The sequence below is a fragment of the Cinclus cinclus genome, chromosome Z (genome assembly GCF_963662255.1).
Source record: "Cinclus cinclus chromosome Z, bCinCin1.1, whole genome shotgun sequence".
Lineage (NCBI taxonomy): Eukaryota > Metazoa > Chordata > Aves > Passeriformes > Cinclidae > Cinclus > Cinclus cinclus.
In genome coordinates, this window is record NC_085084.1 from 33,574,633 (window position 1) to 33,600,036 (window position 25,404).

Sequence of the window (25,404 nt, forward strand, 5' to 3'; positions counted from 1 at the left end):
CCGCTGCCGCTCCCAGTGGGCTGTGCCATTGCCTAGGGCAGCCCTTGGGTCAGGAAGCGGCTCTCCAGCTGCCGCAGAGGCGGCCTCCCGCTTCCCCGGAGAACGAAACCCCGCGGCAGCCGCCACCACCTCCGGAACGCAGCCCCATCCGCGCTGCCGGCGGCGCCGCCGCCACTCCCCTCACTTCCACCCCGCAGGCGCGGGCACCTCCGAGCTGCTCCCGAGCCCCGGGGCTGCACGCTCCAGGCGGCGGGGCCGGCTCGAACCCACGGACCGCCGGCCCCACCCCGACCCCGGCCCCTCCCCGGCCTCCGCCCCGGAATGGCGTCACTGCGCGAGGCGCGGATGTGACGGGACCGGCCCCGGCCTGGCTCCCTGCAGACCCCGGCTTAGCTCCGCGCCCACGGGCACCTGTTCCCGTGGCAACGCCGCCGCCGATGGCGGACCCGTCCCGGCGCCTGGGGGAGAGCTCCCGCCGCCGCCGCCCGCCAGGGGAGGAGCGGCGGGAGCCGCCCGGCACCGGGCGCTGCCGGACGCGCCACAGGCTGAAGTCGGCCGCGGCCCTGGCCCGCGCGGGAAGCGAGGGCCCGGCGGTGGTGAGTGCGGGCCTGGGGGCGGGCGGAGCGCCGGTCCCGGCGGGGCGCTGGGCGGCGGCACCCGAAGCGAGGGTGGCGGGGGGAGCGGGCGGAGGGGGCCGGGGCCTGGGGCCCGCTCGCCCCCGCGGGTGCGCGGGCGTTTCTGTGAGCCCGGGCTGCGCCCCTGGCACCCGGGCGCTGCTGCTGCCGCTGACCCATCCCCAGCATGGTGCCCGGTGTCCTGCAGGTGGGGAAGGCCTGCTGCCAGACGGCTGCAAAAACATGGGCTAATAGCTTTTGAAGCGGGCTGGTAACTTATTTCCGCTGGATTGTAGTGCCTTAGTTTGACGCCAAAATCTAAAATGACTTTTAGGTAGATGGATTTTTATGTTGACCGTGCTTGACATCTCTCATGATTTCAACCCAACCAGCTGCCGAGCACCAGGCAGCTACTTGCACACCCCTTGACCAGTGAGATCAGGGAGAAAAATGAAAGGGTTAAAGCTGACAAACTAATTTTTTGTGAGGTAAAGGCAGTTAAATAAGGATGCCAAAAGCCACGCACACAAACAAAGTAAAACAAGGAATTAATTCGCTGCTTCTGATGGGTATGTAGGTGTTCAGCCATCCCCATGAGAGAGCAGGGCCCTGTCCTGTGTGATGATGATTTGAGCAGACAAGCATCATCACTCCAAGTGTCTCACCTTTCCTCTTTCTTTCCCTGATGATATATATTGAAGATGATGTCGCATGGTCTGGAAATCCCTTTGGTCAGTTGGGATCAGCTGTCCCAGCTGTGTCTCCTTCCAGCCTTCCATGCATGCCCAACTTCCTCACTAGCGTGGAAGTACAGAAAGCAGAGGGAGCCTTGGCTCCATGTAAGCAATAATGAAAACACCTCTGTATTATCAGCACTGTGTTCAACACAAATTTGATTCTCAACGCCAGACCAGTCACTGTGAAGAAAATCTCAGGCACAACCAGAACGACAACCTGACTAGATAAAGGCAGTGTGTACTTGAGGATGATATCTGGATGTTTTTCTTCAGTCTTGAAAACAAATACTTATTTTGGCAGGAGCACATCCCTGGAGATTGTCTAATCCAACAAGCTGTGTGTGGTCCAGCATGAGACAAAGCCCAACAAAGAGGGGCAGAGTGTGCAGGAACAGAACAGGTCCAGCAGAACTTGGAAGGTGATGATATAGTTCAAGTGCAATTACTTGTTTTGGCTGGTTTGTTTTAAAGCACAGAACTAACTGTTCTCATACTTTTCATGTATAAATGCTAGATTTTTTTAAGATATGTTTTTGGAAGATACCATGTAAATCATGAATTTACTGACCACATCAAAAGAGTTATTTAAGAGTGGGGAAGAAGACAGGCATACCTGTTACCTTCCTCTATGCTAGCATGATTCAAGTGCTGTGTAAAATGTGCAGCATTGAAGAGCTAGATCTCACTATGAAGAGAAGCCAAACGAAGCAGTTAGGTCATGCTGCCTCTTTCAGAGCCAGTGCTGGGTTTTGCAGCCTTAAAAGCAATTGTAACAGGTTTCTGCTTCTAGAGTGTAAGATTTTTGCCTCTCCATGATACCAATGATCTTCTGTGTCTGTCTTTTCTAGAACATGACCTCAGATAAGGAGTTTGCAGAAGATAGCAATTTTTCACCAAAAGCCAGCACCAGTAAGCTGCCGACAGATGCATCTCCCGACTCCAAGTGCCCCATCTGCCTGGATAGATTTGACAACGTTGCATATCTAGATCGCTGCTTGCATAGGTTCTGCTTCCGCTGTGTCCAAGAATGGTCAAAAAACAAAGCAGAATGCCCGCTCTGCAAGCAGCCCTTTTTTTCCATTTTCCACACGATTCGTGCTGAAGATGACTTCAAGGAGTACATACTCAGCCCTTTAGAAACCAGCTCTTTTGCCAGCCCTGATGGCCGGAGATTTCGTTATCGCACCACCTTAACCAGGGAACGGCGCGCGCGCAGTTCCCCTTCCCGAAGGATGCTGTCCTCTCCAGATAACGGGATGTTGTTTGAAGGGCTGTCAAGCGAGCCAACGCGACACAGGCACAGAGAGATTCAGCAGATGATCAGGAGGCTGGCCTCGAGGAGAAAGGCGAGCGCAGAGGGCAGATCTCTGCGACAGATCCAGGAGGAGGACATGATCAACTTCCGCAGGGCTCTGTACCGCACTGGCGTGCGCATCCGCAGCATTCAGGACGGTGGCCGATACCGAGAGATTTCGGCAGAGTTCTTCCGCCGCAACCCTGCTTGCCTTCACCGCTTGGTTCCTTGGTTGAAGCGGGAGCTTACAGTCCTGTTTGGTGCCCATGGATCTTTGATCAATATCGTGCAGCACATCATCATGAGTAACGTAACTAGATACGATCTGGAAAGTCAGGCCTTTGCTGATGATATAAAGCCATTTCTGCTGAATCGGACAGAGCACTTCCTACATGAATTCATCAGTTTTGCTCGTTGTCCTTTTAACTTAGAAGCGTATGATCAGCACGCCAATTATGACTGTCCTGCACCATCATATGAGGAAGGAAGCCACTCAGACTCATCAATTATTACAATATCTCCAGACGTGGCATACCCACAAGGGCCGGATAATAGCTTGTCTGTGCCTGGCCTTGGTCAGGCTCCCTGGGATGATGAAACTCCAGGGCCTTCCTATTCCATTTCAGAAGAGGTTCGTGCAACCATAGCTTCTCCTCTGGAGTCATCAGAAAGTTCTGATGAGGACTCTGTTACAGGGAGTAGAAGAGCCCAACTGCCAACTGAGTTACAGGCTAATGCTGACTCAAACGACAGTGGCTCTTCCTCAGACAATTGTGTCATTGTTGGGTATGTGAAGCCATTAGCTGAGAGGACACCAGAAGTGGTTGAGCTGTCCTCTGACTCTGAGGATTCCATTAAAGAGGAGAGAAAGGAAGATGTCAAGAAGCAGCGACCGGTCCAGCATCACAGCTGGAGTGACAGTGAACCAAGCAGGAGCTTCTCACCACATTCCCCAACATATAGGGAGGATGTAGGAATTTGTAGAAGCTGTTTATCTCCTGCAGTTGAGAAGATGGAATCAAAAGAGGATGAGAAGAACAAATGTAAAAGAAAAGATCTGCCTCCACAGGACTTGAGTTGGAGCCCCTCTCCAGGGAGTGACACAGTATGCTCCCCTTGGAATCACCGATTGTCTAAAAAGGGAAGGTCCAGAAGCCCACAGTCCTGTTCACGGGACAGTCGAAGCAGTCATGGCCATCGGTCTAGGAGGGAGCACCATAGCAAAAGCCAACTTAAAAGGAGACGATCGAGAAGCAGAGATAGTAGCAAACATAGGAGGAAAAGAAGCAGCAGAAGGTCAAGGGCTCATGACAGCAGAACCTCTCTGAAAAGCCAGAAGGGCTCTCTAAGTGGTGAGAGCACTCCATCCAGAGAAGTGAGCAGATCACGTTCACGTAGCAAAGGCCACAGTAAAAGGAGATCAAGAAGTAGAGACAGTGATCGCTATTATGTAAGAGACAGTTACCAAAGTAGACACCAGTGGGGTTCTGCATTCTGTAGTAGAAAGATGTTTGGTGACAGCTATGAATCGTCTAGCAGAAGGAGGACCCGGTCTAACACTCTTTACTCAAGGCAATCTGCTAGTCCAGAGTACAGGATACGATCATTTATTGAGAGGACAGATCTGCATAGCCAGAGGGGACTCCATGAGAGACACTATTACTGTTATGAAAGATGCAGGTCAAGGAGTCGGTCAAGCAACAGATCAAGGACTCCTTCTGGAGGAACTGACAGAATGAAAAGTGAAAAGCCTGGTGGAAAAAGGAAGTACAAAACTCGCCACCTGGAGAATGCATTCATGGAGAGCACAAGCCTAGAAAGAGAAAATGATTCCAAGAAAACTTCCGCAAAATTTAGTGACTGCTGTAGAAATGAGGATAGCCTGTCAGACAATCATGCAAGCAGTGAGACAAAGCGTAAGAAAAGGAAGAAGAAAATGAGGAGTCCAAGTGTGGAGATAGTCTACGAAGGAAAAGCAACAGACACAATGAGGCATCTTAAAAAGAAAAAGAAAAAGCATAAGAAGAAACACCGGAAACATCACATGAGTAACTCAGTGCATTCTTCTCCAGTGGTGATTACGATTGATAGTGATAGTAGCAAGGAGCCAGAAAGTACTGAATGGGACAGCAGTATTACATGGACAGGGGCAACTCAGATAAATGAGAGGGAAAATGAGTCTCCAGCTTCTTTTCTGAGGAGGACAGGATGTGAAGAAACTAGAGGAGCAGACAACAAGTGTGTTATCCCTGCCACAAAGGAAAACTTAGATGGTGGTGTTGGAAATGCTGATGTCAAACTTCAAGAAACAATAGCTGATCAGAGTGCTACCACAGTGAATACTCACAATAACACCTCTCACACAGAAACTGTAACCAGTTATGTTCAGGAAGCACCAGCAGCGCCTTCCAGTCAACTGCCTTGCCCCAGGACTTCCTTCTTAGAGTGTCCAGAGGGAGAGCCATTGATACTAAGACTGCCAAAGAGACTTGTTGACAGATCCTCGTGGTTTGATTTCCCTGAAGAAAAAATGTAGTAGGCTTTGCTTGGAACTCTTGTTAAAACTGAATTTTTTTTTAAACTCCTTTTCTTTTTTTTTTTTTTTTTCCTTGTGAACTAAAATGTCTGATAGGTTTTCTGTCTGTTGAAAAGATGTCTAGGAAATGTATAAAACTTTTCACAGTGTATGCACTTTTTAGTCAAAGAGGATAGAATATTGCTAGTATGTAATTTTAAAGGCTTGTTAGAGGACAGTTTGTAAGTTTTAATTTCATAAAGCCATCTACAGAATATTTCAAAGTTTTGTGTAAACCAAACAACAGAAAAGGAGCCTGAAACAGGAGCCAGGAAATGCATTTTATGGGGATTGCTCTTCTCAGACAAGGGAAACTTTTTTAGTTCATAAAAAGTGATTCAGTCTGAATTCCTGCATCATTTCAGTCTCTTTGGATTAAGCTGATCTCTGCTGAAAAGTAGTCAGTGATTTCTACAGAAATTCTCAAAGAACTTTGAGTGATTTTAAGGTAAGCTATATCAAAATCTGAATAAAGCAATAAGATTTTTTTTGTTATTTGTTTAAATTTATTTACATATGTGCTGTGTGTTTTATTTTTACAAGTGGAGTTTTTTCTTTTGGTTTTGAGTGTTGCATGTATCCAGACTATTTGATATTTGCGCAGTCAGGAGTACTCCAAGTTGGAAGGTTGTCTGGAGATCAGCTGGTACTAGCCTTCACAGAAAGTAGGAACTTTGATCAGATTGCGTGGGATTGGTTCGGTATTGAGTTTTCCCAAAAGCTGTGTGGTTGCTCTGTCCTATCCTTTCTAACATAGGAATATTCCCTTGGGATTTTTTTTTTTTTTTCAGATTTCTTCTTTTTATTTCCCTTATGCCTGTGCATTCTGCCTTGTGTTCTACAGCTGTGCAGACTTCAAGGAGTCTTTTCCTCTTCTTTATACCCTACAGCTGCATACTTTAAAGACATCTGTCTTGTCTAGCCTTGGCCATAAAACACTTCTTCCTTGAAATAACCAACATTCACCCAGCTCAGCACATCCTAGATGTCCTGATGAAGATATGTGCAATGCATAGGGCTCTGGCAGGGTTAGTTTTCCAGGTTTGGCCCTTCTTTATGTGCACAGCAGTAGCTCTGAGGGCTGGATGGGGAGGATGCCTTCTCTGTCTCTCCTGCACTACCTCCATGAGTTTGACCTTGGCTGGTTGTCTGCCAGATAATTACCAAGCTGCTGTCACTTTCCTTTCTCCACAGGATGGGGGAGAAAGTAAGATGGGAATGCTGGGTTAAGATAAGGACAAAGGAAAATACTGTCACTAGCCAGATAGAGTCAGAGACAATTAATAACTCCTATTGCCAATGAAAAATTGAGTAGGGGGATAAGAAACAAAGGCAAAACTAAAAGAAATTTCCTCTCCCTTCTCAACTTCACTCTTTCGTTACATGCTCTTCTACCTCCTCCCCAGCTGTGCAGAAGAATGGGGAGTGGGTTTTGTGGTCAGTCCATAACATTCAGTCTTGCTGCTTCTTACTCCTTACACTGTTCCTCTGTTCTAATATGGGCCATTTCCACAGGTGTGCAGTACTTCTGAAACAGGTTGCTCCAGCTGCCAGGAAACCTGCTCCTGTGTGTGCTCCTAAGCACAGGCTTCAGCTCCTGATAGGAGCCTGTTCCTGTGTGGGATGTCCATGGGCTGTAGCTTCCAGGAGGGCATCGCTACCTGCTCTGGAGTGGGGGTTTTCCACAGACTACAGGTGGGTCTCTCCTCCGTTGTGGTTATCCAGGGTCTGGAGGGGGCAGCTTGTTTCATTACCTGGAAGTGCCCAGGCTGTGGAGAAGGCCTTCTCCTGCCCAACAGGTTGGCTGAGCCTGAGAGAGAATCGGGAGTGATGACAGTCAGTCACCTCCACCCTTGCCTCTGAGAGCATCTCAGGGCTGCAGATGTCAGGTTGGTCCCTACCTTGGGATTAGGTTTCAGGGAGCACAGATGTCTAAAGGAGCCAGGGCACTGGGAAGCCGGGGGGCCATGTGGTATGAACCATAGTGGTGGTCTTACCATTCTGGCTAATGGCTGCTGAGAGCTCTCTGGTATCTCCTAAGAATGAATGTGGTGGCTCCCTTTGTTCTGTTTAGCCCTGACAGCCCCTCCAAATTCTCTTGGAGGGCAGGGGCACAAGGACTGGGGTATCCCTGGCAGATGGCAGATGTCCTCGTGGCAGAGATTGATGGTACAAGCGCCTTTGACTTGGAAGCCTTGGTTCATTCACACACCTAGGGTATCCTTGGCATAAGTGGGACTTGTCCTACACCTGGAGTGCTGTTACAGGCTTTTGAGGAGAGGGCAGGGCAAGGTGGAGCTGTTGCACTAAATAGAAGGGAAAGGTTGGATGGTACAGCCCTTATAGTTGGTGATGATGTGGTTGGGAGCCTCTGGGTGAGGATGAAGGGAGGGAAAACGAAGCAGATGTGGTGAGTGTCTTTTATCAGTTGCCTAGCTAGGGTGCCAGTGCTGAGAAGTTAATTTGACAGGCAGTTAGGAGAAATCTCCGGATCATCAGCCTTTGTCCTTATGGCAGATTTCAACTTTCTAGAGACCAGCTGGAAATGCCATCCTGCTGTGGTGAGCAGATTTGAAAAATTCCTAAAGTTTGTGGGAGAGAACTTTGTATTATAAGTACTCAGAGAATACTAGGAAAGATGCCGTAGACTTGCTTGTTGGGAATGGAGAAGGCCTGGTGGCATATGGCATGGTCTTGCCCACAGTGATCAGGAAATGGTTCAGCTTTAAAATGTCAGTGCAGTGTGAAAAAAGAACCACAGGGCTGCTTCGCTATTTTGAGAGAGGAAACATTGCACCACCCAGCAGTCCCTTGGGAGTCTGCTCTTGGGGGCTCAGGACCTGCATGTTGCATGGTCAAGGATCTGCTGCAAACACTGGAAAGAAAGCTGTCAGAAAACATTTCTCAATACTTCAAAGATGTTTACTGTGTGGGAAACCTCATTTGGTTGTTTTTCATGGCACTCATTACCAGGAGTTTGTCATTAAAACATGAAGGGTGTCTAGGGCAGTGAGCTCATCTGAGGAAGACTAGTGTGCTGCAGGCAGCCCTTGCTTTCCAGCACTGCTTTATGTAAACTGGCTTGTCACTCCTGCTGCACCTACCTGCAAAGTGTGAGTAAGCAACGTGACTCAGTGTCAGCTGCTGCTAAGAATTCTGCTTGCATAGGAAAAGTGTTGTGGTTTAACCCCAGCTGGCAACTAACTACCACGCAGCTGCTCACTCACAGCAGCCTACCTCAGTGGATGGGGTAGGGAACCGGGGTGAAAAAGAAAAGTGAAACTTGTCGGTTAAGAGTTTAATAATTGAACTGGAGTAAAATATAATAGTAATATTAGTAATAGTAATAAAAAGGAGAGAGAGAGAGCACCAAAGGACAGTAAGTAATGTACAATACAATTGCTTACCACCTGCTGGCCAATGCCAAACCCAGTTAGGCCCTCTTCTGGGTAACTCCCCCAGTTTATATACTGGGTGTGACATTCTATTTTGTGGAACATCCGTTTGGCTAGTTCAGGTCCCCTGTTCTGGCTGTGCTCCTCTCCACCTTTTTATGCACTTCCTTACTGGCAGAGCATGGGCCACTGAACAGTCCTTGACTCTGAGTAAGCACTCTTAGCAGCAACCAAACCATCAGTGTGTTACCAGCTTCATTCTCATACTGAATCAGAAATACAGTGCTGTACCTCCTTCTAAAAAAAAAAAATCAACTCAAATTCCAGCCAAAACCAGGACAAAGACTGAGCTGCATTAATCAGCTCGGGGAGGAAATGAGATTTATCAAACCTCTTCCAGAGTTCCCCTGGCATAATTTTGTAAACTTAGGCAAGACTTCAGTCAGCGTGGTGTTGGATTTAGCAACCCACATAACCTTATCTGGGGCTATTTGATTTTCCCCAGATATTCTGCCTGTTTTCCAGGTGCCTTTTGAAAAGAAGGTGTCTTATCTACCAGACCTGGGGTGTAAAGTCCTGGACTCTCTTGATGTGTGTCTTTAAGGTTAAGATTTTTAATTCCCTGAGACAGACACATGGGGAGAAATAAAACATTCTCAGGAGCTTAAATAGACTTTGACAGGGAAACTTTAGAAAATGAGGGTACCTGTCAAGTTTTAAAACATTCACTTGACATAAAGTGTCAGCAATGGTGAGACGGGGACATTCTGAGTTGAGATTGGAAGCCAATTTTATTGAGTATACAAGAGTTTTTATAGAGTTTTACTTGTATGGCACTTATATAGGGTTCTAATTTTGTTTTCTAACAATTTCCCAATGGTTACACATTCTTCATGACATCACATCACCTGGTAATTTCATCTTATTGCGAAGTTTCACAACATGTTTCTTGGTCACTTCTTGCCCAGGGAGCATTTATGTGTGTCTGTCTCTCTCACGGTTTCTGTTTGATCAGGCCTAAAATACCAGGCCCCTTTATTAGTTCCATAGTACTCTCTGTTTTATTCACCATACCTTTCCTTATCTTTTCCATCAAGAATACATTCTTAAGTGACTTGTCTGTTAATTTTTGCACACACTGTAAAATGCAAGGAATAACCATAACAACACATATAATACCTGATACATATAACGCTATTTTAACTAAATTTCTTATCCGTCTACCAAGTCCCCAATCCCCGAGATGTCAGCCTAGCTAGTCAAGTCCATCATGTACTTGCAGTTTGTTTACACCCTCTTTCAGGGCTTGAATGCTTGCATGGATTGACTGGTTAGTGGGAGTGGTCAGACAGGTTCATACAATGCGTTCCATTGAATTGTTCACATCCATGTCCCTGTGCTAAAAGCAAAGTCTTTCACTGCCCTATTTTGCAGATAGTGTGTCTAATAGAATCAACATCAGTTAAAAATCTTGCTAATGCTAAGGATGTAGCATTAGTTTATTTAGCTAGCCAATGACCTAATTTGTTAAGTAAACCTAAAGCTTTTCCTGCTACTACACCAGGGATAAAAAATGATGCTGCCCATCAAACTGGTCATCACAGTCTTTGTCAAAAGCATGTAAGGGTCACTTAATTCTAGAGGGATATTTATGTTGAAAAATCATGGATGTGTTTGGGGTTAATAGGGATAATTGCCAAAGTCTACATGATCCTTCTCGAATATGCAATGGGATGGCAGGCCAAGCCCTATCCCCACAAATTAAAAATATCCCAGAAGATAGAAGTAATGGAGCATTGGTTGAATGGGAAATATTCCTGGATGTATAATTATACCAAGTGCTCGCATTTTTATACACCGGGTTATGAGGGGAAACATCCCAAGCCTTAGACTGATTTTTCCCAGAATAATTAAACTTTCAAAAGATCTATTTTCACTGATCCCAGAACTTCTAACTTTTGAGGCTCACGAGATGCCAAGGAGATGTAAGTTCTCCTTTGATACCAGGGGTCAGCATGATTGCTGCTCTGCAACATTGTATTTGACTGAGGCAGGCAAGGCCAAATGTCTAAGGGCCGAGCAACAAGGCACTTTGAAAACGGATTATCAGGGCATGCAGTGGCCAAACACAACGATCTTGTCCTGTCACATTTGCTAAGGTTACCCAAACATTTGTTTTTGGTTGGTGATAGGCCATGTCTGAATACTAGAAACAATTCCCAGTAAATACCATAATATTTGAGAAGTAATTTTTTTCTCCTTATTCTCAGTAGCGGTAAGCCAGTGCTCCGGAGTAATTTCCAGTTGTTCAGGTAGACCAAACTTATATTTACCCACTAGTCACTGAATTTGTGCATTATTTTAACCATTCTCCCAAGGGCATAAGTCTCTTAGAGGTCAAACAGGTGCTTATGCGGTTGCGAGGTCCTGTTCTCAAGGGTTCTCCTCTGATGTTGATTTTAAAGGCAAATCCTCAGGTGATGCAGTCAAAACTTCTCAAAATAGCCTCATGTTCTTTGCCAGAATCTACTCGTGACCATTCTCTGTGGAAACATAAAATTTTTACTCCAGGTGACCAAAGGATAAGACCCCAGTACCTTACTGGATTCTGGATCTTTTACATAAACAAGGGTGTTTTTTTGTTTTTGTTGCAACTGTGAATCACAATTAAAATGTCAAACAATGGGTGGATTAGAATCCATCAAATGACAATTCAAACAGTTAAAAACATAAAGGGCTTTCTGCAGTCTCTCAGCAGGGATACCGTCTCTGGCCCCCCTTTTCTGTTGTACTAAGAGACACTTGAGGGAGCCATGAGCCTGTTCAATGGTAGATTGACCTGTTGAGGAATGAGGAATACCTGTTTTGTGAGTAATTCCCCATAGCGCAAAAAAGGCAGCAACTCATGGGAAGTATAAGGTGGGCCATTGTCCATCCTTATGTCAGATGGTATAACAAAAGTTGCAAAAGCAGCAGTAAAGTGTCTACATCTTTAGCTGTTTCCCCTGAATGGGCTGATGCAAAAAGAGCACCAGAAAAGGTATCAGGGACAAACTGCAGTAATTCCTGATGGTTGGACTTTAGTGATGCCAAAGTGTCAAATCAAAGTGGCAGCCAAAAGAATGGCTCAGTTTAGCCTTTTCTATCTTAATAGGTAGACAGATCCTTGTACAGGCATTGTTAAAAGGTCAGCCTACCTGTTCCCTTCAGCCAAAAAAACTGGGACGGTCTGTATGCAAACAAATATGCATAATAAAGTAAGGAGATACTCTGTTTTCTAAGGAAAAAAGAAGGAGCTGCAACCAGTAAAAAAGTTGCGAAGAACCTCCCCTTACAGCACTGAGGGCAAATACTGGGAGCTTTGGATCTGATCTCCCCTTTCCTGAAACAGTCCTTTTTCAAATGCCCAGGTTTCCTGTGCCCAAAACACATTCAGGAGTCTCCCGGCATAATTTTCAAAGCTGCAAAAGCATTGGCTTTATCTATAGGAGCCCGCACAGCTTCATAGGTAACTGTTGCCATATGCTGAAGCATTCCCAGGCGATTACATGCCTCAATCATTTCCAGCGAGGTGGGCTCCTCCTTAAGCAAGGATTTAGGCAGTTCTTTACAGTCCTCATTAGCATTTTCAGCAGCTAGCAATCTCTCTAGCAATGTCATTCTCATTTTGTCTTTCAAGAGCTTGTTCGAAGTGGTCAATGAATTGTATATAAGGCTCAGCTGATCCTAGCTTTACATTAGTAAATAATTTTGGGGGGTGTTGCAGCATCAGGGACCCTTAAAAATACAGTATATATGCTGCTTCAGTAATACCCTCAGGGGCGTCTCTAGGAATGTGGGCTTTCCCTACAGGGTCTGAGTGAGCCCCTTCCCTGGCCAGGTGGTCCATGGTGAGAGCTGTGATACTCTGGTTTGCATGCCCCACAAATTTCACAAGCAAAGCTTCTAGCTCCTTTTGCCACTGAGCATCAAAAATGGCATACTGAGTTTGGGTTAATAATAAGTTCATCAGTCCCTTTAAATCATGATGGGTCGTAAGATGAGTTGACCAACATAGACCGTAAAAGGTTAGCAAAGTAGGGAGGTCCCAGCCCATGTTCTCTAGCTGTGCAGCATAGTTCCTTAATTTCTGAATAAGCGAGGGGTTCCTGCCGTGGGGTATTTCCCCTGGCAGCCTGACTGGCATGACTATTTTTACTGTGGTATCAAAATCCCCCTCCTTCTGAGCCTTTTTTTTTTTTTTTTTAATTCGCACACAGTTTTCCTGGGGGTCAAGAGGGAATAGGTCAGGGTCAGCATCTGGATCTATTGGTCCCAGGTCGAAGGGAACCCCCTCCTCCTCACTGCTAGAGCCAAAGACAGCAATACAAGCTGCTAACAACCATAAGACAGAATGCCTTCCCCTCCTTTGACTGGGCAGAGAGGGGTTGACGGCTGTGGTTGTTTTCCAGTATCAGGGGTGCCAGTTTCAAGTAGGCAGGGAAGAGTCAGAGGCCAGAGGCTGGCAGTATCTGCAGAGGATGCAGCCTGAGACTGCTCTTTCTCTTCTAATGTCTCAAAGATCACCCTACAGGATGGGAGCATATGCACTGCAGGCTTATGTCTCATAGTGAAATCACAGAGCTTAACCCCCACATCATCCCAAACAGCAGTTTTAAAAAGAGAGGAGGCAGTGATGTTCTGGATGTTTTAACAGCCACCCATTTAAGAATAAGGTTCAAGTACAGCTTTGGCAAGGATTTGCCATGTTTTGCAAGCAAAGCAAGCATTAGTTCAGAAACGCCTCTTCCTTCATTAGAAGTATTTTGTCCCATGTTTCCCTTGGCTCACCTCCTTCTCCATGGAGGGATTATTTTGAGCCTGCTCCTGGTTCTCACACCAGCAATTCCAGTTCCGGGGGGCTCTCCAACTGTAACAGAGATAGGCTGGTTCTTGCTCTTCACATGGAGCACCAGTTATTGGTGATGGAGAGGGGGACATCCGAGTTTGGATCAGAAGCCCGTTTTATTGAGTATCCAAAAGCTTTTATAGGGTTTTATTTGTATGGCACTTATATAGGGTTCTGATTTTGTTTTCTAAATTTCCCATTGGTTGCACATTCTTCTTGACATCACATCACCTGGTAACTTTATCTTACTGCAAAGTTTCACAACATGTTTCTTGGTCACTTCTTGCCCAGGGAGCATTTATGTGTGTCTGTCTGTCTCACGGTTTCTGTTGGATCAGGCCTAAGATACCAGGCCCCTTTATTAGTTCCATTGTACTCTCTGGCATATAAATAAGTAACTAAGTAAATAAATAAATACATAAATAAATAGCATTTCACAAGGCATTGACTTAGCAAACTCTAACCTATCCAACTTTAAGTTACCTAGATTTCAAGAAGAGGAAGTTAGAAGTGTGTCTTTGTGCAACTGCTTTTGTTTGTTTTGGCCTCTTGGGACCCTCCCCTCCACATGGGGCTTCTGGTGTGCCAGTAGCTGATAACCATTCTGGAGCTGGACTAGAGGCTTCAGAGAGGTGGGATATGGAGAAGTGCATCATCCTACTTTTTGCAGAGCTTACCTTTCCACCCTGACACACGCACACAGTTTCATTGCTTTGAGCAAGTAATAATTTTCTCCAGTCTCTCACACTGGGGTAAGCAGATAAACCTACCAGAGCTATCTTGCTGTACATGCTCATGTAGGCCTGGGTTCTTGTCTGCAGTTCATCCTGTCAGAAATACATAATAACCCAGGATGCTCCTTCTTTAGTACACACCTGCTGTGCTTCAAATAAGTTGCTAAGGGTCATCACCTTGAAGTGAAACTACAGGGATGAAGTATGTTTCTGTCTTCAAACTGGACCAGAATCCAAAAGGTGGCTGCAGAAAATGCTGCTGCTGCTGTCATGCATATGTTTTGAACATTTTATTTGTAGATGAATCATCAGCAGTGTCACAGATGCTCAGTGCCTCAGTTTTAAGAAGTTTCAAGTGTCAGTTTCCAGCAAGCTGCAATGGTCTGCAATTCAACATGTTTCATGGCCTTTGCCATGGAGTGACAGAAGACCTGGGAATGTCCCAAGCCTAGCTAAGCAACCTGCTCATCTAGGTATGTTGTCAGTGGTCTCCAGACGGGGAACAGAATTAACTGAAGCAAGTCTTTTGTATTAGCAAGGGCTGATGAAAAATAGAGTCATCCCCTCTTAGGATGCTTTGGAATGCTGAGTCCTGAAGAATTTTTTGCCCAAGGTGTGGAATGACCAACTGCACATGTAATTTAGTCTTTAGTCCTGGTGAATAACACGTGCACCAGTGTGTGTGGTAATAATGCAGTTTATCTTTTGAAAACCTGTAGCTGATAAGAGATCAGGCATCCACCCAATGTGTTATGCACAGAACAAGTCACAACTAAATGAAAAGCTGCTGTCCAAGGCATTGAGATGAATGTCAAGTGCATATGGGAAAAGACATTTAGAGCACAATTTTTTATTTCTTTTTTAAGAACATTCACCTGGTGAATGTAGCTGGCGTGTTAAGTTTAATCCTCAGCCAATTACATGAGCCACGTCACACAGCTCCTCCAAAACCGAGGGCTTTGTGCCTTGAAGTCATAGCAGTTTCTGGTCCATTAGCTGAAGAGTAAAAATGAATGTATGTACATGCATACCTGCATACATGATGTTTATGGGGAGAGAAGGAAAGAGTAGGGGGGAGAGCACAAGTAAGCTGACAGATGCTTCCTGTACCCTGGGAGAGGAGAAAAGAAAAAGCATATACTGTGCATCTCCTGCATGCACTCCTATTTTATTTGGGTATATGAAAGAAGGAAAAAGACCCAAAACAACAAACCACTGGATAGACTTGTATTTGTAAGATTTATGAACTATTAAATTTAGAAAAGTCATTTTACTCTTGCTGTTGTATTGCAGGCTCTTGTGCAGGAGTCAATAAGAAAAAAAAATATAAGTTACTTTCTCTGTGAGAACATGTACAAATAGCATAAAATAGGTTCAATTAATCTTTTCAACCACTGAATTTACTCTGGATAAACAAAGCATGTATCAAATTATATGTCCTAGAAAGGTAATCAGCCCTATAAAATGCTTCACAGTTCTGCTTTTCTCATTATTGCAGTGTAGATAGTTTTCTGAATGGAAAAACTGTTCAAGCAAAATGTTAGATAGCATTCATTTGTCATTTTCCTGCACAAACCAGGCAGCATCCTGCTGCATCTCAAAATATGTAGTCATTATGAAGATTGTATTGAGCTATTCATATTTTTCGTCTCTTTTTTCTCAGGTAGTGTTCCTTTGTGATAGGTAATTTCCAGAATTCCTGCTTCAGTTGGTACAGATGAAAACTCTGCAGGAATCACAATGATGATTAAATATATAGGATCATCACAAGCTAGTGATTAAGCTGTGTTCAGGTAACCTGTATAGGCAACCTCTACTGCTTTACATGTAGCTGTAGTTGTTTCTTCCTGGCAACCACCTGTGGTCCAAACCACATCGCCAAGATCATCACAGGAGAAACCTGTAATTTTAGGCCAAGGCATTAATGAGTGGAAATGGAATCTATCAATCCCTTCATATTTTTTTTTTTTTTCTTTCAAGAAGGAAAAAGGAAATCTCTACATTTGTCATGGCAAGTTGATGCAGAAATAACTCAGTAGGACTCTGACTTTTGCTATGGGGCGGGTCATAGTAAACAATTGGATTAAATAGTCCCTTCCAGGTTAAAAAAATGGAAAAATAATAAAATGTGAAATAAAAGAGTTTAGCCACAGAACAGACCCTCATGTTGTTTCATGGCACACTCTTTTGTGCAGGGATCTCGGTTTCAGAGAGTGAGAGATTCATTACACTATCATCGTTACACACTAGGTGCTGTTGCTCACTTTAAAATTAATGCAAGAATTTAAGTGTTCCAAAGTATGATTAAATACCACCAATTTATTTTATTTTAATTCCAAATTTTCTATTGCTTTATGTGAGTGTTGCTATTTATTGCCAAATTTACAGGGTTGATTGGCTAAACTAGGTTAGAGTGATCTTTGGGAATATTAATAATTTTTGTTTTAACATGCCAAAATGTTCAGAAGTTAATTGCAGTAAGTAAAGACAGTAAAAGTATGTAAATAAAGTAAGTAAAAGACAGTAATAGCTGTCTTTTTGCACAGGCCTATTGATTGCTACAGAGCAGTGATGGAAGACAGTGCTGGTGTACAGTCAGAAAAGAGCCTTGTGCAGGTAAGAGCTGGCACCACAATGAAGAATTGCCAAAGAACAAATTGCTGTCACAGAATACCCCTACCATGTCCCACAGGCCGAACAGTGAATAATGATGAATTATGATCTCATCTCCTACACAGCATTGAGCAGATATGTTCAGATAGTATGCAGCATATTATCTGTGTTGTAGCCAAAGCTGCCAGAGAGATAGTTTCTTATAAAAATGCCTTGTTGTCACCAATTATAGAGTATCATGATCAGTACCAGTTCCATAGATATTTCTTTCAACAATATTAATGTAATTTAAAAAAATGAAGGTTAGCCTTTGCCCATGCAGAACTACTCTGTAATACCAAATCAGTAGTTCTGAGTCCTCCCATCTCCTCACCCCATGTCATCAGGTGGCTGGATTTCCTGATTCAAAGAACATATGTCTTGTCTGGAGTGAGCTTGAGTCAGGTGTGGATATATAGGAGAGTGGAGAGAGCTGGTGCTGAAGAATATATTTGGTGTAGGTAGCACAGTGTGCAAGCTGCAGGTTGAGCTCTCAGGGCAGGAGCCCCAGCTTACTGACACTTTGATAACAAGGGGCCTGGGGAGCTGTGGGCAAGTCAGGAAGATGTGAAAGGAACCAATAGTTCCAGCCTTTCCCATGTGTCCTGTCCTGCTGTAAAAGGAGAATCAGGCAGGATTCTTTTGATAGATTTCTCTGACAAAAACAAAGCACAAACAAAACAATAGAGAACTGTTTATTCAGTTCTCTGAGATAGAGAACTGTTTATTCATAAAGAAAGATAAGTGATCCTTATGTTTTTGTTACTGCTGAGCAGTGCTTGCACAGAGCCAAGGCCTTTGCTGCTCCTCACCTACCCCACCCGTGAGAAGGCTGAGGGAAGGAGGCTGCACAAGGAATCGTGAGGGGACACAATTAACCCCAAATGACCCAAGGGATATAGCGATCCCATAATTTATGGTGCCACGCTTAGCATATAAATCTGGGGGAAGAAGAAACAAGGGAAGGAAGTTGAGAGTCATGGCATTTGTCTTGCCAAATCATCCCTACACAGGATGAGAGATGGATACCTGCTCTCCTGCAGATGGGTGAACACCTGCCTGACTATGGGAAGCAATGAATGAATTCCTTGTTTTGCTTTGCTTCTGTATGTGACTTTTACTTTCCCAATGAAAGTGTCTACCTCAACCCATGTGTCCCATCCTGCTGCCAAAGGGGAGTTGAGGAGGATTCTTACTGACAGATTTCCGGGATAAAAATAAAAGACAAACGCAGCAATACTATATGCGAGAACTGTTTATTGATCGAGAAGGCTAAGTGTTCCTGGCGAAGAGGGGTAGAAAAGAGAGCGGAGAGGGAAGAAGAGAGACGGAGAGAGAAGCAGAAGGCAGGGACAGGTCGCTGCGGCGGTACGGCCGGTTAGCGGCAGCTCGGCAGATGGAGCTCGGCAGCTGCGGGCGGGGATGGATAAATAAATAAATAAATAAATAAGCAAGCAAGCAAGCAAGCGTGCGCAGCTCTCCGGAGCGGCCGGGCGCGATTTCCAAGCGGCGGCAGCGGCGTGTCCGTGTCTGCGTGCGGCGCCGGCGAGCGGGGGCTGCGGGCTGGGAGCGGCAGCGTCCGCTCCGTGCAGGGAAACTCCGGAGAGCTGCCACGGGCGGCACGAGTGCCTCGGGGAAGGGAAGGGAAGGGAAGGGAAGGGAAGGGAAGGGAAGGGAAGGGAAGGGAAGGGAAGGGAAGGGAAGGGAAGGGAAGGGAAGGGAAGGGAAGGGAAGGGAAGGGAAGGGAAGGGAAGGGAAGGGAAGGGAAGGGAAGGGAAGGGAAGGGAAGGGAAGGGAAGGGGAAGCGGGACCGCAGGGAGGGAAAGGCGAGGGGGACGGGAGGGTCAGGCCGGCCGTGCGGGCGAGCCCCGATCCCTCCAAGAAAGCCGCAGCGAGACGGCATCGGCTGTGTCGCGGTTCACTGCTTTGATGTGCCGAGGCTCCTCCCGCAGCTCCATGGCCCGGGCATTTTTCCCCAGGCGTCCTCCCCGCCGCAAGTGGGGTGACTCGCAGCCCGATCGTGGGAGCTTCCTCTGCCCTGCCCGGCTGGCAGGCACAGCCTCCCCGGGATGTACACGTGTACATGGACGGGAACAGCCCTTACAGTCATTTCCACCTCGTGTATAACGCCTGTTGAGGCTGAAATAAAAACAAAATTGGTGCGTCTCACTATGCTTAGTTTGTTAGGGGAAGCCCAGGGGTTCCTTTTTTTTGGGTCCCTTCTTGAAGGCACCAGCTGGAGCTGCTGGTTTGTTTTTTAGTCATTGCACCAAGAAGATCTGGGCGTCTGAGACTCTTGGGAGAAACCTCAGGTCAGCACATTAAGGAAGCCTACTGTGACTATGTGAGTGTGGGGGAAGGGGTGTGTCTGGGATTGTCTTGGTCCTCAGGTGCGAGAGTGACTGCCACAGTGGCTCCTGGACAGTCAGTCTGGGAAGTTTCCATAACAGTAGGAAGGAATATTTTTTTTTTTTCTTATGCACAGCATGGGCCCACAAGGTGAACCATGCTTTCCTAAACAGTGTGTTCTGGTGAGCCAAAGTTTTATTAGATTAAGTGGATTTAGGATGAATGATGGCCTCATTTTGAACTGAGTGTCTTTGTCTGTTTCCCCTATTAAGTGTTTGTCCTATGAATACTGTGCTGTTTAGGGATACTTGTGTCTAAACTTTTAGCTCAGTGGAAGTTTATCATAGAAGATCTGGGCTTCATTACAAGAATTAGCTTGTTACAGTTTCGGAGTTTAAGCTATCTGTCTGCATCCCAGAGCTTGGGATAAAGAATATGAACCAGCAAAGCCCCGCTTCTTACCAGGTCATCATGGGTTCTTCTGCAAGTTCTATGTATGAAGAGTTGTTAAATGGTGGTTTTAACAGCATAAAATAACAATTCATAGTCTAAGTTCTGATGGTTCCCAGAAGTGGTTACCTAACCTCCATGAGAAAAGTTTATGATATCCTGGGCATCTGCAGCACAAGAACATCCTAAGACAGAGTAATGAAATGAAAATAAAGAAAACTGTTGGAGGTACCTCACCCTGCCTGGACTGTTTGTTTTTAATAGTATTTTGCAGTTATGTAGACCTATTTGTTTGCACTTAGGCACAGTATTCCTGAAAGGAGAGCAAAGGGGTTTGGACTTTGCATGGAACTTCTTCCTCCCTGTTGAGACATCAGGAAGAAGCTCAAAAATAAAGTTTTAGCAATGATTAGCAACATCTTTACAAAAATGGCAAAGAGCCTCAGAGCTGGCATTTTTCCTCTGCTCTTTCTTCTCCTCTCTTAATCCTTCTCTCCTTTTAGCCCTTTTTCCATTTGTTCTGCAGGTACCCTGAACCTCTCAGATGTTTGATCAAGTAGGGCAATATGAGAGAAGGATGAATCTTGTGAAGTTAATGTCAGGTCCCTGAGGGCATTGCATTCCAGCCTTCTCCCCAGTTCCTGTCTGCCTACACTGATGTCCAACTCTGGCATGGTGCAGCCATTAGCCTGGGTTTGTGGTGTTGGAGTGCCAGGGGTGCCCCATCACTTGGGACCCGTGCATCACCTCAGTCCCACTGGTTTGTCCTTGTGCCCTGACTCCCAGCTCCTCAGCCAAGCACTCAGCTGTTGCCACTTGCCAGTATTTGGTGGAAGTGCGAACTGGTTCAGCTTCCATTTACCTTAGCTTTGTGCTGCATGCCTTGAGTTTGATTATGTGCTGCTCTGCTTCCAGGTCCTGAAATATTACATTGCCAGTACCAGTTAACAGTGGTCTAACAGGAGAATCTAGAAAATTGTCAAAAGAATAGCTTTGTGTCAGCCCTGCCATGCTTTCAGGTTGACTAAAAAGGACAGGGGAGTAAATGCCTCTGCAATGGTGTACTTTCCTGTACAGTTTCTCTTCCCGGTTTTCCCAAGTTCTTTCTTACTTAAGTTTGTCCATGTTGTGGCTCATTCACTTCTGAATGTACTTTTGCTCCATCTGCTCAAGCGGTTTTTCCTTTATATATATATAAGTACACATATGTATCAGACATAGAGCTTAATTGCTCTGCAACTGTTAAATTCTCTATATGCATAAATGGAAGAGGAGAGACTATTTATATGGGCAAACAGGAAAAGGGGCAATGATTTTAACTGAAAGAGGGCTGTATAGTTTAGATATTAGGAGGAAATTCTTTCCTCAGAAGGTGGTGAGGTACTGTAACATGTTGCCCAAAGAAGCTGTGGATACACCATCCCAGAAAATGGTTAAGATCTGGTGGAATGGGGCCTGGTACAACCTGATCTAGTGAATGCCATCCCTGCCCGTGACAGAGTTAGGAACAAGATGATCTTCAAGGTCCTTTTCAACACAAGACATTCTATGAAATTGAAGATCCAGAGTGAAGATGAGAATAAGCAGAGTAATAATAACCCAAATGGTTATATTTTCTTTTTCATAACAGAATTCAAAGTGATATCTCTCAAAATTAAACTTTGCTAGTATCTGTAGGCATTTGCTTTGCAAAAGCTGTTTTTTTGTAGAGAGTTAAAATTCTGTTTTCCACTCTTTTATCTAAAGACAACTTTATTTATAGCCCAAATTGCATCCCTGATTAATAGAATTTCTCAAGAAGTATGCTATTTTCATACATCTATACATGCTGGAAATATTGTGAAGTTGAAGAAATTACCTTTTTTTTTTTTTCAGGAGAGGAGAGACAAATCAGGATAGGGTAAGTAATTTTTCAGCCGTCTTCTCAAAACACACTACCAGCATTCATGCCTTGAGTGGAACCCTACAGCATCATACCTTCTTAGACAAAATGGATAGCGGTATTTGGCTGATGTGTTCTGTCTGGTTCTGACTCTATACATTGGTATGCATATAAACAATATTTAGGTTTCCTCTGAAGGCCTGCTGAAGTGGAAACTCCTTTGGCAGCCTGAAGTCTTGTGAAAAATGTAGCATATAGCACAGAATCAGAAAACTTTGTAATAGTAACAGGACATTTAGACAGCAGTATGACTTCTGAGCTGAATCTCATAATTTTTTTGTGAACTAGCTGCTTCTGTGAATTTTCACTAAATGTCATTTAAGTGAGCATTTGCATGTACAAAATTATATCAGATATAGTGAAATAGACTGACAGACTTTCTGATGGAGTCTTTCAGATTTACTGGTGGATTATTTTATCCCTGCAAGCTTTGTAAAGTGTCTTGTGGAATGGCATTTTTGTTGATACAGAGTTTGTAAGTGGCTTGAAACAAGGGAATAAAAATGGAAGGCATTCTAAATGTCTTTCTGGTATTTCTTTTGAAGTCAAAGACAGAGTTTTCCTAAGACCTGAGTTAGAGTGAATGCAGTTCTAGATAATCCACTCCTTCTGAATTAAAATATCTTTATGGGACTGTTAGGAATATTTGTTTCATTTTAGCACATTTTAGAGATCTCAAAAATGACTTCTTTTTATAATTTTCCTCTTCTGGACTCTTGACTCCAGATTCCCTGTCATGTTAGTTAGAAAAACTCAGGTGTATAATGACAGCTGTTCATGTGACCTAAGAAGGGCTTTATGCAAGGTGGACAAACTGAGGGTGCTGTCACCCTTCTTGGGGTATGGATATAAGGAGCCAGTGGTACCCTGAGTACCATTAGAAGTACAACTCTTGTCTTCAACTACGGAAGAGTGTCCAACAACTTTTGGTGTTCTCTACTGAGGCTGGAAAGTACACTGGTCAGACAATTATTTCCCCTTTCTCTTTGTCTTACTGGGCTGGGGGCTGGGCTTTTGCCTGGCTTTGGGGTTCAGGGTAAAAAAAAAAAAAAAAAAGAAAAAAGAGAGTATAAAGAGAAGCCTAAATTCTTTGGTTGCATTTTTTCATAGCATTTCATGACTTCTTGCTGTTGTATTTATTTTAAGTTTAAGCTTAGAATAGGATACTTGAAAGCCCATTTTCTTGAACTGTAGGATTTCATAGCATTTTTTAGAAATATTTTTTTTCTCTTGAAGTATCTTGTGTGATGTTTGCACAGCACAAGATAAAAATGTCTCCTCTGTCATCACACTTCCTTCTGCTGGATGAAAACAGACATAATTGCTTGTCTGTCTTTATATGCAGCTTTTTCTTTTTCCTATCCCCTTTTCTTAAGTCTTCTCTTTTCTCCTGATTCCAGTACAGCCTCTGCATCACTAACTGATCCATCTTCATCAGAATAAACGATTAAATTATTGTCACAATGTATAAATATGGTGTTACTGGAAAATAGCATTTTAAGAGGTATTGTGCACTTTAAGTTTCTTATAATGGCTTTTTTGTTGTGACCTGTAGTAATCTTTAATGAGTTTGCTTTTTGTGCAAGAAAACAAAAAATGGATCTGAGAGTTTTACCTCCAGTACTGTTTTGATCCTTTGCTTCAGTCTCTGGTTATTATTGGTGCAGTCAAGTATGTGGCTAGTGAATTCTGGAAAATTAGTTGTCTGGGATATTGCTGATGTCTTTCAAATACACTCTGTATGTTTTTGGCTGTACTGGTATGCACATTTCTGGACCTTTTTAGAAGTATTTTGAGTTTTGGCTAAGATCTTCATGGTCATGGACTAATGTCTGGTGGATTTGGCCTTTGATAGTGCTGAAGTCATGAGCAGAGCCAGCCAGAGGCCTCCTGTCAATTTGTTTCCAGAAACTTCTTACTACCATCTCTGTTTCCCAGCAAGAAGTTTCCAGGTTTGTGTTTCCCATACATTTGAGCAAAAATGTGATTTTTTGCAGGGTCTGTGTCTGTCTGAGCACTTCAGCTGTGCAGTGATATCTAAAGCACCTCTTCTTTTGCGAAGGGATATGTATGTAATACTTGTTTTTTTGTTGTTTTTTTTTTTTTTCCCTCAGCCTCTCCAAGCCTTCAAAGGGAGTGTTCAGACTGTGCTCTCAAGAACATGCTGTGTCTCTTCAGGTGTCCTGTGCAGGGCCAGAAGTTGGGCTTGATGATCCTGGTGTGTCCCTTCCAACTCAAGATATTGTATGATACTATGACTCCAAACCCACACCTCACAGCACAGGAAATGAGAGCAGTGATCTGATTTCCTGGCCAAGCCCTGACAGACTGCCTTCAGGAGGAGAGGCTGGGAAACTGTTTTTTAACAGTGACTCTGGGTCATCATTTTCAGCCCAACCCCAAGTCAAGCTATCAATCAACCTGTACTGAATCAGGAAGACATCTGCATCTCAACTTTTCTGCATGCAAGCAAGTTCATGTATTTTCTAAGGCTGTGTGGATGATAAAGCTATGGCTTTGCCTCTTCCCCCCGAGATTGCAACACTACCTACATTATAGCTTTAAGGAAATTTTAATTATTTTGAAAATTGTGTTTCTAGTTCTGATCAGTCTTAAAAATGTAGCCAAGCAAGAGTATCATCTGTTAAAACAAAAGTCAGTCAACCAGCCTTTGCTGCTCAGCTTTTGCTACCAATCTGTTATGCCTGTCACAACAAGTTGACAGATTGTCACAATAAATGGCACAAGTTTAGAATGTTGTTTTGTTTAGCCTTCATATAAGTACTTTGAAACACATTTTAGTAGACGAGTATAATTAAAGTATAGCAAATGAATTCTGAGAGAGGGGAATAAGTTACATAGTAGTTTAAAATTGTTAGAAAGGTATTTTCTATTATTTTTTGTTTATCTGAGGGGACTGCAAATTGCCACTAGTGGTTGTGAATACTGAGGACATAAATCTTGATAAAGAATTTATTTCCTGAAAGCAAACTAGGAATGTGAATATTTCATTTACTTACTCAAATTACTTAACTGATAATCACGACTCATAAGCAAGCTCAGATAGTGCAGCCTGCCCAATATTCACCCCATATGAGGAAGAAAACCTGGTGTCTGTTCCAAAAAATTAAAATGCCCAGCCATTGGTATATTTTCATTGGGTATTCCTTTTCTGTCTGATTTTCCACAGAGATCTGGTGTTTTTCTTTTCCTTCTTCTTTTGCATCCCGGAGTTAGTCTCTGGACAGAGATGTAATTTTGGTTTCAGTTCTCATTCCTGATGCATCAATAGCCCTTTAAAAGTTCTGTTACCATGTGTCCAATAGAGTCTGTATGTGGGCTCTACTGCCATCCTCTGTGATTTTTACTAATTTGGTATTGTTAAAACCAAAACTTTTTGCGTTCATTCTGCTCTAAGACCACCTTCCTGTCTGTCCCCAATAAGAGTGTTTGAGATTGGTCAAAAAATCACCAGCAAGGATATGAGCAAAAGTCAGATTTAATATTGAACTACAAAGCACAGTGGATTTGTTGACAAGATTCACTTTACTTACAAAGCACAACTGAGGCACTGCAAGCAACAACAAAACCAAAAAAATCCAGGCAATTAAAATAGAAATTAATTGAAACTACCTAAGTGTATTTGTGTGTCTGTTTGTAAAGACAGTGTAAAAAAGAGTGAAAAAGAATACGGCCTAGAGCTTAACAACACTTAAACTTAACAGGACTTTAATTTAACTTATATCCTAATTTATAGCTTAACCTTAACAATCT

At 44.0% G+C, this 25,404-nt stretch overlaps 1 protein-coding gene across 7 annotated transcripts; it reads left to right on the forward strand.

Moving 5' to 3' along the window:
- Positions 1 to 437: 437 nt before the first annotated feature.
- Positions 438 to 25,133, forward strand: TOPORS (TOP1 binding arginine/serine rich protein, E3 ubiquitin ligase). Of its 7 annotated transcripts, XR_009934138.1 has the most exons (7): positions 482 to 596; positions 1,653 to 1,770; positions 2,200 to 5,668; positions 6,736 to 6,915; positions 14,538 to 14,710; positions 16,784 to 16,853; positions 21,564 to 22,069. XR_009934138.1 is itself a non-coding variant. In XM_062512714.1 (2 exons), the coding sequence occupies exons 1-2, from the start codon at positions 438 to 440 to the stop codon at positions 5,179 to 5,181; spliced, it is 3,141 nt and encodes a 1,046-aa protein (XP_062368698.1). In that variant the 3' UTR covers positions 5,182 to 5,762. The 7 variants fall into 7 exon arrangements, 1 of the variants encoding a protein (XP_062368698.1); XR_009934133.1 differs by lacking the exon at positions 1,653 to 1,770 and having other exon boundaries at positions 438 to 596; XR_009934134.1 differs by lacking the exons at positions 1,653 to 1,770; positions 21,564 to 22,069 and adding an exon at positions 17,666 to 17,952 and having other exon boundaries at positions 438 to 596.
- Positions 25,134 to 25,404: the final 271 nt, after the last annotated feature.

What these genes read in the sequence shown, in the direction of transcription:
- TOPORS (XM_062512714.1), top strand. Translation starts at nt 438, where the DNA reads ATGGCGGACCCGTCCCGGCGCCTGGGGGAGAGCTCCCGCCGCCGCCGC. An exon ending in GAAGCGAGGGCCCGGCGGTG is followed by an intron (nt 597 to 2,199) that starts GTGAGTGCGGGC and finishes TGTCTTTTCTAG; the next exon opens with AACATGACCTCAGATAAGGA.